The 13,467-nt window shown below is 44.9% G+C and overlaps 2 protein-coding genes across 2 annotated transcripts in view; both read left to right on the top strand.

Moving 5' to 3' along the window:
• LOC101862328 (ral GTPase-activating protein subunit alpha-1) overlaps positions 1-13,312 on the top strand; it is a gene marked incomplete in the record, with an annotated part of 37,508 nt that extends 24,196 nt beyond the window's left edge. Inside the window, 7 exon segments of the mRNA XM_013091492.2 lie at positions 2,033-2,140; positions 4,420-4,569; positions 5,058-5,237; positions 5,874-6,076; positions 10,726-10,824; positions 11,349-11,504; positions 13,142-13,312. Of these exon segments, the coding sequence (XP_012946946.1) occupies positions 2,033-2,140; positions 4,420-4,569; positions 5,058-5,237; positions 5,874-6,076; positions 10,726-10,824; positions 11,349-11,504; positions 13,142-13,297 (1,052 nt within the window).
• On the top strand, positions 1,045-2,026 carry LOC118479199 (extensin-like). Its single transcript, XM_035973970.1, has one exon. It carries the CDS (start codon positions 1,102-1,104, stop codon positions 1,966-1,968), a length of 867 nt encoding a protein of 288 aa, XP_035829863.1. The 5' UTR covers positions 1,045-1,101; the 3' UTR covers positions 1,969-2,026.
• Positions 13,313-13,467: the final 155 nt, after the last annotated feature.

The raw sequence follows: 13,467 nt of genomic DNA on the forward strand, positions 1-13,467 counted from the left end.
GGGGTTTGGTTTTCTTCGGGCTGTGAAATGGCATTGGAATTCTGTTGTTGTTGTTGTTATCGATCCAGCAACAGCTGGGCTCTCGCCCTTCTGTCCAATGTCATGTAGTGATGAGTGCAGGTTTGCTTTGTAATTCTAAAGAGGGAAACTTTGGCTTTAATTTGTTTCTATTTGTGTGACATTGATGTGTACAAAGCACCCAAGTGGGTGGTTGGCGGGTGCTCTGGTGTGGTTGGCTCCTTTATTTCTATCAAACATCTATCATCCTTATCTCCCCCTCCTTCTTTTTTTATGTTTGTTACTCTTTTGTAACACCTCTAATCTTCTGGCGCTCATATGACCTTATGCAGTTGCGAGCGCCGTAAAATCTCTACTAAAACTAAAACTCAAAGCACCCAAATGTTACTCTTTTTTTGGTTATTGCTGCTTGTTGTTAACGACTGTGACTGTTGTGTGTGTGTTTTCTTCTTCTTCTTCTTCTTTTGTTGGTGTCACTTGCCTATGAGTATTTTACTCCTGGAGTGTGCAGACGTGGAGCAGAGTTTGTACTTGTTTTGTTTGGTCACTTTTATTGTTGCAAAAACTTGGAATTCTTTTTTCCCCCCAGCACTGACTGATGATAGTCTTACTATGTGTGCTGTGGAATCTTGCTTTGGGTATTTGGGGGGTGGGGGGTGGGGGGGAGAACTCGTTTGTTTGAAATTTCATTGATTTCTTTATTCTCTTATGTAATTCCGCTGCGAAGCATAGTGCAGGGAGGTTGTTTTGTTTTGTGTTGATTGCACTCATGTTTTGTTTGGATAACTTGTGTAGATCGTCAGGTTTGTTCTTCTTTCTTCCCCTACAGTCATTTTGGGGGGGGTGAGGGGGCTGGGACGTGTCCTACTCACAGACTGTACATTTTCTTTGTCTGACTCTTTTTTTGTGTCTTTGATCAATGTTTTTCAGTAAAATTTGCACAGAAATGTGTTTTTAAATGGATGCGAAAGGTGTTTACCCCCCCCCCCCCAAAAAAAAAAAATCGATACGACTTGCTCTTTATGTGGAAAAATGAAAGTTCCTTCGATTTCATAATTTTGCTGAGCGCCTGATTTCCCCAGGATGCCTCACCTTTTGTTTGCCCGACCCCCAGACCCGAGACATAGACACAGCCTTGAGAGTCCCCCAGACCCTGGACATAGACACAGCCTTGAGAGACCCCCAGACCCGAGACATAGACACAGCCTTGAGAGACCCCCAGACCCGAGACATAGACACAGCCTTGAGAGACCCCCAGACCCGAGACATAGACACAGCCTTGAGAGACCCCCAGACCCTAGACATAGACACAGCCTTGAGAGTCCCTGTGACCCTAGACATAGACACAGCCTTGAGAGTCCCTGTGACCCGAGACATAGACACAGCCTTGAGAGTCCCTGTGACCCTAGACATAGACACAGCTTTGAGAGTCCCTGTGACCCTAGACATAGACACAGCCTTGAGAGTCCCTGTGACCCTAGACATAGACACAGCCTTGAGAGTCCCTGTGACCCGAGACATAGACACAGCCTTGAGAGTCCCTGTGACCCTAGACATAGACACAGCCTTGAGAGTCCCTGTGACCCTAGACATAGACACAGCCTTGAGAGTCCCTGTGACCCTAGACATAGACACAGCCTTGAGAGTCCCTGTGACCCGAGACATAGACACAGCCTTGAGAGTCCCTGTGACCTTAGACATAGACACAGCCTTGTGAGTCCCTGTGACCCGAGACATAGACACAGCCTTGAGAGTCCCTGTGACCCGAGACATAGACACAGCCTTGAGAGTCCCTGTGACCCTAGACATAGATACAGCCTTGAGAGTCCCTGTGACCCGAGACATAGATACAGCCTTGAGAGTCCCTGTGACCCGAGACATAGACACAGCCTTGAGAGTCCCTGTGACCCGAGACATAGATACAGCCTTGAGAGTCCCTGTGACCTTTGACCTATCCCTGGTGCATGTTTTTGTTTTCCTCTAACTGTTGCCCTTGATGCATGCCTCCTTGCAGCCTCCAATAGCCCCTGTGCCCCGGACGATGGGGACGAACAGACGGAGACGGACTCAGATTTGGGCAAATCCGCAGCAAATGATCCGGGCGGTGTTGTCAGGTCCTCAGGTAATGCCACGACTCCTAGCTCGGTGCATGTGTGAGTCGATCCGCGTGTTTGAAACAAGTGCTATGTAAAGTATTGCAACACGTGTGAGTTTTTTCCCACGTCGTTGACACAAGTGCTATGTAACATATTACTACACCTGTGTGAGTTTATCCACGTGTTTGAGACGAGTGTCTAGCCACGTAAAGTGCTATGTAAAGTATTGCTACACATGTGTGAGTTTATCCTCGTCGTTGAGACAAGTGCTATGTAACGTATAGCTACACATCGTTACGTATTACATGCCATGTAAAGTATTGCTACACCTGTGTGAGTTTATCCTCGTCGTTGAGACAAGTGCCCTGTAAAGTATTGCTACACCTGTGTGAGTTTATCCTCGTCGTTGAGACAAATGCTATGTAAAGTATTGCTACACCTGTGTGAGTCTATCCACGTGTTTGAGACAAGTGCTATGTAAAATATTGCTACACCTGTGTGAGTCTATCCATGTGTTTGAGACAAGTGCCATGTAAAGTATTTCTACAGGCCACGTGTGATGGTCAAGTCAATGTATTGAGTGGGAGATTTCTCTCTCAGATTCACAGCTGTCAACCAGTAAATGAAAAAAACAGTTCGTACGGTTTTGAAGGTCTGACTTTGCCCGTCTGTTATCTAGTGTCACTCCTCTTGGAGTTGCTGATGCTCGGGAAAAAATGTCAAGAATAGATTTGCGAATGATAATGAGAATGAGTACCAAAAATCAATCAGAAAGGTGGTTTGAGCGCTGCAGGTCTGCTTGGAATAGCCTGCGTATGTTGAATGCTGAAAAGTGTGTGTGAAAGTTTTGAAGGGAGATTACTTGGCCAGTGTCGACCACGTGGGTAGAGTCTGGGATGTTTGTATGTTTTTTTGGGGTTGGGTTAAAAAAGTTGGCAGCTGTGTTTCTAGAGTGTGGATATTTTCCGACTATGTTTGCAGGAATGTAAATAACCACAGCTCTGTCTGCGCTCCGTGCTCACAGCGTGGTTTGTGTGGTCGGTGATCACGCTTAAGAGTGCCCCGCACAATGCCACATACAGTTTGTGCACTCATTGACTTGTTCATCATGTTTTTCCGTCTTTCTTTCCCTATGCTTGAGATTTTTTCACATTTCTCCGAGCTCAAAAATTGCTCACGCTGTAGATTTTTTAAAAACAAGGATACTGTCAGCGACCGACTTTTGCAAGAACGTTTTACTTTTTTAATCTTGTCTGTCGTTTTAATTGCATGTTAGGGTCTGATAGTTTTGTTCTGCGTGTTCTCCGTGATTGTCAAGAGTGAATCCTCCTTAGCTGAGTGGTCATTCTTGTGTGTTTTTGAATACTTTGCCTTGGGTTCGTTGAACGTGCTAGTTTTTGCAACCCTAGCATGGCCCACGGGGATGGAATGGCATGAGTTGATGTGTGTTTTGGAAATATTTTGTTTTGGTGTGGTGAAATTTTTGTGTAATGTTCTTACTGTCATTTTTAGTTTACAGATGTACAACTTTGTTCAGCCTTTATGAGTTTCATGCAATGTTTGATCAAACCTGGGTGAAGATCGCGAACTATGTAATGAAGTGGGAAGATTTCCGTCTCTCGCTGCTTTGGAGGTCCCTTTTTTCTGTTTGAAGCCCAAGTATAAATTTACCCCCCCCCCCCCCCCCCCGGGGCAGTGCCACTGACTGAAGTGTCTTTAGGCCATTCCCGAAGGGGGGAGATATCTCGTTCAAGCATAGTAGAATTGTAAATGGGCTGACTCATGTCACGCTCATAACTGTGCCTGATCTACAACAGGGAACTGCTGCTTTTTCTTTCCTGATCCTTACTATTGTCATTTTCCTCTACTTCTTTTGTATGTTTGTCACTCCTTTGTGACCGGCTATTTTGGGGTGCCTTGATAGTCGAAGCAGACCTTGTGCTGCTGAAGCTAGAGAGGTGAGCAGTCTAAGTCTGATTCCCTGTAAAGACTTCTCTGTTGACACCCACCCCTTGGCGCTCATATGACCTTATGCAGTTGCGAGCGCCGTAAAACCCTCTACTATTAAAAATAAATAAATGAAAAAGTATAAATTTCCCCCGGAGATTAGAGGTGTTACAAGAGAGTAACAAACACAAAAAAGGAGGAGGAGAGATAAAGACGATAGATGATTTATAGGAAAGAAGAAGCAAACCACACCGGTGCACCCGCCAACCACCCACTGATGTGTGTGTGTGTCCAGGTGTGTGATGTAGGCATGTTGTGACTGCGTGTACACTCTGTGCGTGTGTGTATGCGTCCCCAGGTGCTAGCGCAGCGGTGGAGGACGTGGAAGTGGCAGAGATCACGACCACGTGCACGGCCGAGCTGAGCAGCATGATGGGGCCACACTCGGTCGTACGACAGTCCAGCCTGGAGGAGGGATTTGACCGCTCAGACCACGACATGACCAGAGGTAGGGACACCTGGCTACTTGTGTGGGTTTTTTTGACCGATCGGACCACGACATGACCAGAGGTAGGGACACCTGGCTACTTGTGTGGTTTTTTTTGACCGATCGGACCACGACATGACCAGAGGTAGGGACACCTGGCTACTTGTTATGTTGTTTGGGTTCCTCTGAAGGAAAAATGAGACAAGTATTGCAGTCGAATGTTATTTAAATAATCTTATATTGTTATCATCATCAACACCCTCGTCATCATTATTATTTTTATTATTATTGTTATTGTTGTTAGTATTATTATTATCATTAGTTGGTATCATGTTGGACTATGTAGAAGGTGGCTCTGGTTCGAATCCCAGACTGGGTGTTTTTGAACTCGGGTCATTTTGAAGAGTTTTCACAGTTAACACTTCTAATCTCCGGCACTTATAATATGACCTTATTGTGTTGCAAGTGCTGTAAAACTCTTACTTAAACAATACATTTGTTGTGGCCAGGCACAGGGTCAAGGACATCGTCGGCCTGCTCCATGCACTCGGCACGGTCCAAGTCTGGCAGCCGCTCCCCGTCCCCGCCCCTGCTCAACTCAACGGACAATCACAAGGACAGCCCCACCCCGGACAGAGACTCGCTGCACATCGACATCACGGGGCCGGAGGATGCCAACAGTAACAGAGGTCTGTGTGTGTGTCTTAGTGTGTGTGTGTGTGTGTGTGTGTGTGTGTGTGTTTGTGTCCTGTTGTCTGTGTGTGTCTCATCGGACAGAGACTCGCTGCACATCGACATCACGGGGCCGGAGGATGCCAACAGTAACAGAGGTCTGTGTGTGTGTCTCAGTGTGTCGCGTTGTCTGTGTGTGTGTCTCATCAACGGGCTAGAGGATGTCAACAGTAACAGAGGTCTGTTGTCTTGTGTGTGTGTGTGTGTGTGTGTGTGTGTGTGTGTGTGTGTGTGTGTGTGTGTGTGTGTGTGTGTGTGTGTGTGTGTGTGTGTCCTGTTGTCTGTGTGTGACTCATCGGACAGAGACTCCCTGCACATCGACATCATGGGGCAGGAGGACGCCAACAGTAACAGAGGTCTGTTGTTTTGTTTGTGTGTGTGTGTGTTTCAGTGTGTGTGTGTGTGTGTGTGTGTGTCTCGGTGTGTCGAGTTTTCTGTGTGTGTGTGTCTCACAGTGTGTCACGTTGTCTGTGTGTGTCTCAGTCTGTCACCTTGTCTGTGTGTGTGTGTGTCTCATATGGCACTTGATGATATTAAAATTTATTTTATTATGCAATGGTTTTCAGTCAGATGTGTTTTCATGTCACGTCCAGGTTTAGAAGTGTCCGTGGACTCCCTGGATGAGCTGAAGAGCATCATGGCGGGCGGGAAGGTGCTGGGCTGGACGCCGGACGTGGCCGTGGTTCTGTGGCAGAGGATGCTGGGAAGTCTGGGCGACGTCAACAAGATGGAGGACCCAGACATACACTTCTCCGTCTTTGACGAGCTGGCTGAGCTCATGGACACGCTGTGTCGGGTCAGTTCGCGTGTCGCGTGTGTGTCTTGTGTGTGTCTGGTCAATCCGTGTGTTGTGTGTCTTGTGTGTGTGTCAAGACACATATATATATATATATATATACAACTCCACGTGAGACACACGACACGCGCAATGATCCGACACATTAAATGTTCCACAGAAATAGAACCAAGAGTTTTGTGGGTGGTTGGCCGGTGCTCTAGTGTGGTTTGCTCTTTCTTTCCTATCAAACATGTATGGTCCTTATTTCTCCTCCTCCTTTTTTGTGTAATGTTACTCTCTTGTAACACATTCCTAATCTATTCTTCAGGACTTATATGACCTTATTGTGTTGCAAGTGCAGTAAAACTCTTACTAAAACTAGTTAACCAAAAGGTTTGACGATTGTCTTGTCGTGTTTCCTTTGCAGATGAGGGACAACCTCGGGGTGACCCCGGACAACATCAATTTTAATACTAATTTTATGATTTTTAGTCGATTTAGTCATTTTTAATTAATGAAAATACCTTTCGCAGTCTTTATTTGTAAAAATAAATACATTTTATAGGCAAAAAACCACATCAATTTCTATTGTATTCATATTTACGAAGTCCTAATGCATGAACTGCTGGGAGTTAATGAACTATATTTAGATTTGTTGTGAAAACACAATGTACTGTTTATGTGTTACTGTTGTATTGGTAAAACGCTCAGTGCCTGTGTTTTTTAACACTTTACCATAACAAGGAAACAGAGTGAAAAACCCTTGGCTCCACATACCACTGAGGTGAATCACAAGAAAATTAGGGTAGCTCAGAAATATGTTTATTTCTTTATAACCAGAGCATGTAACGACATGAAATTTTCAGGATGGTCATAAAAGATAACAAGCTATCGGGCTGCGAAAAAAAAAATCTTGTTACATAACAATGGCGGCTATTTTGAAAATGATAATAAGCAGTTTACCAAAACATACCCCAAAAATTGCCTTCAGACCCATCTACATAGGACCCAAACACACCAAATAAGACACATAATACACCAGAATGTTGATTTGACCATCCATTTCCAATAATATCCAGAAAAAATTATGAAAAGACACATTTAGCAGTTGACGAGAGGCATTGTAAAAAGGTACCAGAGTGACCGAAACGGAGGTCAATTTCAGAGGAAGAGGGTGTGTCAGCAAAGAGCATTTTTTTCAGTAACGAGTAAATAAAAGTCAATAAAATTACACACACATTTAGACAATTGAACAAACTTTTAGATGACGCAAAGAAAATTATTATCTCATGAACATGGCGGCCATTTTGAATAATAATTAGCTATTTTTCAACAAAAAAAAGCAAAAAAATTAGTTTTACACTCAAAATATAATGTTCAAATACACTAACCATTCAATATCATTTGCAAAAATGTTCATTTGAATATCCTTTTTCAAAATAAACAACAAAAAAATTATGAAAAGACTCATTTAGCAGTTGACGAGAGGCATTGTAAAAAGGTACCAAAAGTGACGAGAACGGAGGTCAATTTCAGAGGAAAAGGGTGTGTCAGCAAAGAGCATTTTTCTCAGTAACGAGTAAATGAAAGTCAATAACATTACACACACAATTAGAAAATTGGAAGTAGGAATCAAAAGAGACAATACCCTTGAATCAGGGCACAGGGCAAGAATTATGGAATTAGAATATATTGTCATGTTGTGACATGGTAAAAGTTTAGATGTGTGGTGACTGCGGTGTTTGTTGTGACTTGATCATGCATGTGACATGTGACTGCTTTGGAGTAATGTACAAAATATAAAAAAAACCCAACTCACTGCGACATTTATAATCCAGAGAATAATTCACACACAGCACAGAGAATATTACACATCCAGCTGCTGCCGCGCCTGCTTTATGTCAGCGGCAGTATGAAAGATCTTGAAACACTCTCTGTCCACACATAGAGCAGTGTTACACTGTGGGCAGTAGTGCCGAGTCTGTGACCGCTTCTTGATCGACGCACACACTTTGCATACTGGGCGATGCTTCGGGTCGGCATACTTGATAGGAAAATGGCCGAATGCTGCTGCGGAGAGTCTGTCGACAGTTGGATTTTGCTGAGCTCTCGACTTCCCTCGGCGAACTGCCATATACGGCTTCACGAGAGCGTCAACCACAGCACACCTAAAGTCTTTCACACTCACCGAACTTTCACTCTGTTGTAAGATGTGTGCGTTCACCAAGCAAGCGTCTTTGATGTAGTGCCACAGGGCCAGGTACCACTTATAATTCCTGTGGGGATAAGAATAATTTTTGTGGAGCTGATCAAAATGATCAACTCCACCCATGAAAGTATTATAGTTATCAGCCAGAACTGGCTTCTCTACCCTCCTGAATCCTGTGGCTTCCTTTGCAGAACGAATTCTCTTGTCAACAGTGTTGTTGGTGTGCACAGTGCTGAGCAGACAGACACGCTTGGTGTCATGCCAGGCCACCGCGACCATGTCACCTGACCTCTGAAAAACAGGATCGTCACCTTTCTTTAGTGGCAGGGCAGTTTTCTTGAGACCGGCAGGAAACCCCCTCCTGTTCTCCATCACCGTTTCCACAGCTCCTGTTCCTCTCTCCTGTAGACTAAAAAAAAGCGATGGCGACGAATAAAAATTGTCCATATAGAGGACATGCCCACTGTCCATGTAGTCCCTCATGAGAGTCTCAACTAAATGTTGGGTAAACGATTTACCTTGGGGAACGGGGAAATGGTCCTTGCCGGTGTACACAACCAGATCTAGACAGTAGTAGTTAGTGGAGTCGCAGAGGTTGAAGCACTTGAAACCCCGCTTCGTGGGCTTATCCGGCATGTACTGCCGAAAATGGCACCTACCCTTGAAGCGGGCCATACTTTCGTCGATGCTGAGCTTCTTGTGGGGGTAGTCGCACGCTGAAAATCTGGGTATGATGAGTTCCAGCAGTCTCCTGATCTTCTGAAGAGGGTCGTAACCGTCTGTCCCTCGAGGAATGTGTTGACGAACATCGCTAGGACAAAAAAGGGAAAAAAAAAGAAACAATAGGATAAGTAGTTGATATAGGAAAAATAACACACCTGGAAATACCTGAAGAACTTTGATTTGAATTAGATTCAGTATGATAGTATGACGCTAATCTCTTCTGTGTGTTTCTCCCTGCTAGAACTCAGGGATAGTCCACTACTCTGCTTCTTCAACCTGCAGTGTAATGACTTTTACAAATATTTACCCTTTTTACTAGATCTACTTTGTCGGGTCCATTGCCTTCACGCAAGAATTTATTTTGAATTTTACCAGATATCGGCCGAAGTATTATGATAATGATTACTATTAGAAAGAATCAATCTAGATCTAAGTCACACTATTCACACAAAGGTCAGCCTAAAATATACTAGATCTAGAATTTATTTTGTAGTGATAAGGGCTTAGGACAGCATTCAGCATGACTAAAAGAAGAAAGTTTTTGTCAGGCCACACGATCAACATTCGCTTGATCGCTTTGATCAAAATAACTAGAATGTTCTTGATAAAAATAAGCTAGATTCTAGATCTAGATCTAGTCTATAGCTTCCCAACACAATCCCAAAGGTGGCAAAGGTAGTTATTTACCTGAAGTGGAAAAACGCTGACAGCATCTTGAAACGGTGACGTGACATCACCTCACGAAAGTTCACGTCCACCAACCAGAACGAACTCCAGTAGTCGTCGAGACTTGGTTTGGGGTTCAACCCCATGGCGATTTGCAGACCAATGTACGCCTTCATTTCATCTGCATTTGTTTCAGTCCACCTCTTCTTATAAAAATTTCCCTCCGGCAGTTGTTCAAGGCAGTGGGCTGCGTACTCGTTAGTCTCCTGGACAAGAAGTCCGATTACATCAGTTGTGATGAACAAAAAGAAAAAGTTTATGGCACTGAAGCCGGTCAAATCAACGGTAGAGCCTGACCTGTGCTCGAAGTTAGGGATCCAGTCACTAACGTATGGATCCCTGTCATCGTAGAGATGCCAATCAGAGGGAACTGTGTCCTGTTGAGTGACTGTAGCTGTAGGTCGAAGTCTAGATCTAGGCCTAGCACTCGTCGTCGCCTGACCGTCCTCGTGGGGCGCTGATGTAGACAAACCAGGGCCTCGGCTTGTCAATCCAGATCTAGAATCTACACTAGATGATGATGAAGGGCGATCTTGCTCACTATTCCACGAAATATCGCTTACATCGTCAGGAATAGAGTCTCCAGAGTCACTATCTTGGCAGAACACAGCACCGCTGTTCGGCGTAGTTGGGGCGCTCATGTTGGACGTGTTTTCACTTCGACAAACGAGCAAGAAAGTGACGAACCGACGCTTTGTTTCCCGCAAAATTGTTCACAAAGGACTCGGAAGTAAACAGAAATAATAAGGAGTGCGCATGTCTCAAAAGGGGAGCTACTATAATGAACTTGTGGTCACTACTCTGTTACTAAGGTACACATCGCCGATCGGCGGGATGAGACCCGAGACGAACTACTTCCGGCTCGCCGATCGGCGGGATGAGACGGAAAAGTGTTTATCAAGGTTGAGCGCCACTGAAATATTGTTTATTATTATCATTGGTAGTAGATGTTCCGCAGAAATATAACCATAAGGTTTGACGATTGTCTTGCTGTGTTTTTCCCATGCAGATGAGCGACAATCTCGGGGTGACCCAGGACAACATGTCCTCCCCTCCCCCGCCTGAGCTCATACCCCCGCTACATATCTTCTCCTCCTGGCTGTTCCAGGTAAGCTGTGGGTGGTTGGCGGGTGCTCTGCTGTGGTTTGTTCCTTCTTACCTATTGAACATCTGTCGTCTTTATCTCCCCTCTTTCTTTTTTGTGTTTGTTACTCTCTTGCAACACCTCTCGTCTTCGGTACTTATATGACCTTATTGTGTTGCAAGTGCCGTAAAGCACTTACTAAAACAAAGACATATACTGTCCATCTCTTTACTTCTTCCTTTCTTTGTATGTTGTTACTCTCTTGTAAGACCTCTTGTCTTTGATACTTCTGTGACCTAATTATTTTTCAAGGGCTGCAAAACTCTTACTTAGGCTGAAATTGTATGCCAGTGTTACCCAAATTTCCCACATGATGAATAAGATTTCTTTCTCTCTTTCTTTCTTTCTTTCTTTTTCTCTTATTTATTTATTTATTTATTAGTTTATTTATCTATTTGCTTATTTGTTTATTAGTTTATTAATTAATTTATGTATTTATTTATTTACTGATTTACTCACTCATTTAGTCAACGCCTCTCTCCCCGCAGTGCCTGACCCTGAGCAACAAGTTCAAGCACGGCAAGCTGATGGCCTACCAGCTGATCTGTCAGATGATGCTGCGGAGACACGAGGTCATGCCCTCCCAGCAGCTGCTCTCTCACTTCTACCTGGTGCTGCACACGGGGCTGGTCTCTGCTGATCAGGTGAGTCACACACCACACACACAACACACATACAACACACAACACGGGGCTGGTCTCTGCCGATCAGGTGAGTCACACACGCTGCGTCAGCAACACACGCACCACACACAACACAGACACACACACTACACACACACAGGGCTTGTCTCTGCCGATCAGGTGAGTCACACACCACATACAAAACACAACACACAACACGGGGCTGGTCTCTGCCGATCAGGTGAGTCACACATCACACACACAACACATACACAACACACAACACGGGGCTGAGTCATACATCAAACACACCACACACACACACACGGGGCTGGTCTCAGCCGATCAGGTGAGTCACACACCACATACACAAAACACACCACACACATACACACCACACACACGTGGCTGGTCTCTGCTGATCAGGTGAGTCACACACCACATACACAACACACACCACACACATACACACCACTCACAGGGCTGGTCTCTGCTGATCAGGTGAGTCACACACCACATACACCACACACACCACACACATACACACCACACACACGTGGCTGGTCTCTGCTGATCAGGTGAGTCACACACCACATACACCACACACACCACATACACAACACACACCACACACATACACACACACAACACATACACACACACAACACACAAACACCAGACACACAGGGCTGGTCTCTGCCGATCAGGTGAGTCATACATTACACACACACCACACACATACACACACACAACACATCCACACCACTCACAGGGCTGTTCTCTGCCGATCAGGTGAGTCATACATTACACACACACCACACACATACACACACACAACACATCCACACCACTCACAGGGCTGGTCTCTGCTGATCAGGTGAGTCACACACCACACACACAACACACACCACACACATACAACACACACAGGGCTGGTCTCTGCTGATCAGGTGAGTCACACATGCTGCGTCAGCAACACACGCACAATACACACCACACACATACACACACACAACACATCGCACCACACACGGGGCTGGTCTCTGCTGATCAGGTGAGTCACACATGACACACACCACACACCACACACACCACACACACACCACCCAAACGGGAGCTGGTCTCTGTCGACCAGGTGAGTCACACACACACACACCGCACACACACACACACACAACTCACACAACACACCACACACACAACACATAACACACACACCACACATACACACCACACGCAGGGCTGGTCTCTGCTGATTGGATAAGTCACATACACTGCCAACAACATAATGCTGAAACAGCCACAACACTGAAATTCAAATAAGATCTTCACCTCCTACATTATCGCCGCTATCATCGTCAAAGACGTCGTTTACTCATGGCAGCAAACTTTGTCTTTTGTTTCGACTTGACGAAGAGAAAGAAAACTTTCAGTAATGTTTAGTACAAGTAATATTATGATGCCCACATTTTCTCCAAAATTCAGTTTCGACTCTTATTTGAACATTAAAAGGAAAAGGAATATAGCACCAAACAAAAAGTATTATGTTGAATTTGCAGCTGAGAAGCTGGAGCCATCCATGGTGGGATAACAAATCTGTTGGAGTAGGTTTAATCTTTAGAAAGTTTTCCTTCATTTTGTTTTGTTTTGTTTTTCAGGATATTGTGAACGTTCTAGTCCGGGACTGCGGTCCCAAATTTTTCTCCCTGTGTCTCCCCGGCTGTCTGTTGTTGACCCTGGACTTCATCAAAGCTGCAGGCAGCATCATCTCTGCCGTGGACTACAAGGAGGTCAGTTACCTCATGGGAGGATGATAGTTTGTGGCCACGGTGGTCTAGTGGGTAGGCTGCTAGGCTTGCAAGGGAAAAATTGTGGGTTTGAAACTTGTCAAGGGCATGAGCTTGTGTCCTTGGGAAATGCGCTGTTCATGAATTTTTCTTACTTAACCCAGGTGGGAGCGGATATCTGTTTGTGTTTGGGGTGG

The sequence above is a fragment of the Aplysia californica genome, unplaced genomic scaffold, assembly GCF_000002075.1.
Source record: "Aplysia californica isolate F4 #8 unplaced genomic scaffold, AplCal3.0 scaffold00038, whole genome shotgun sequence".
Classification (NCBI taxonomy): Eukaryota; Metazoa; Mollusca; class Gastropoda; order Aplysiida; family Aplysiidae; genus Aplysia; species Aplysia californica.

What these genes read in the sequence shown, in the direction of transcription:
- LOC118479199 (XM_035973970.1), top strand. Translation starts at nt 1,102, where the DNA reads ATGCCTCACCTTTTGTTTGCCCGACCCCCAGACCCGAGACATAGACAC.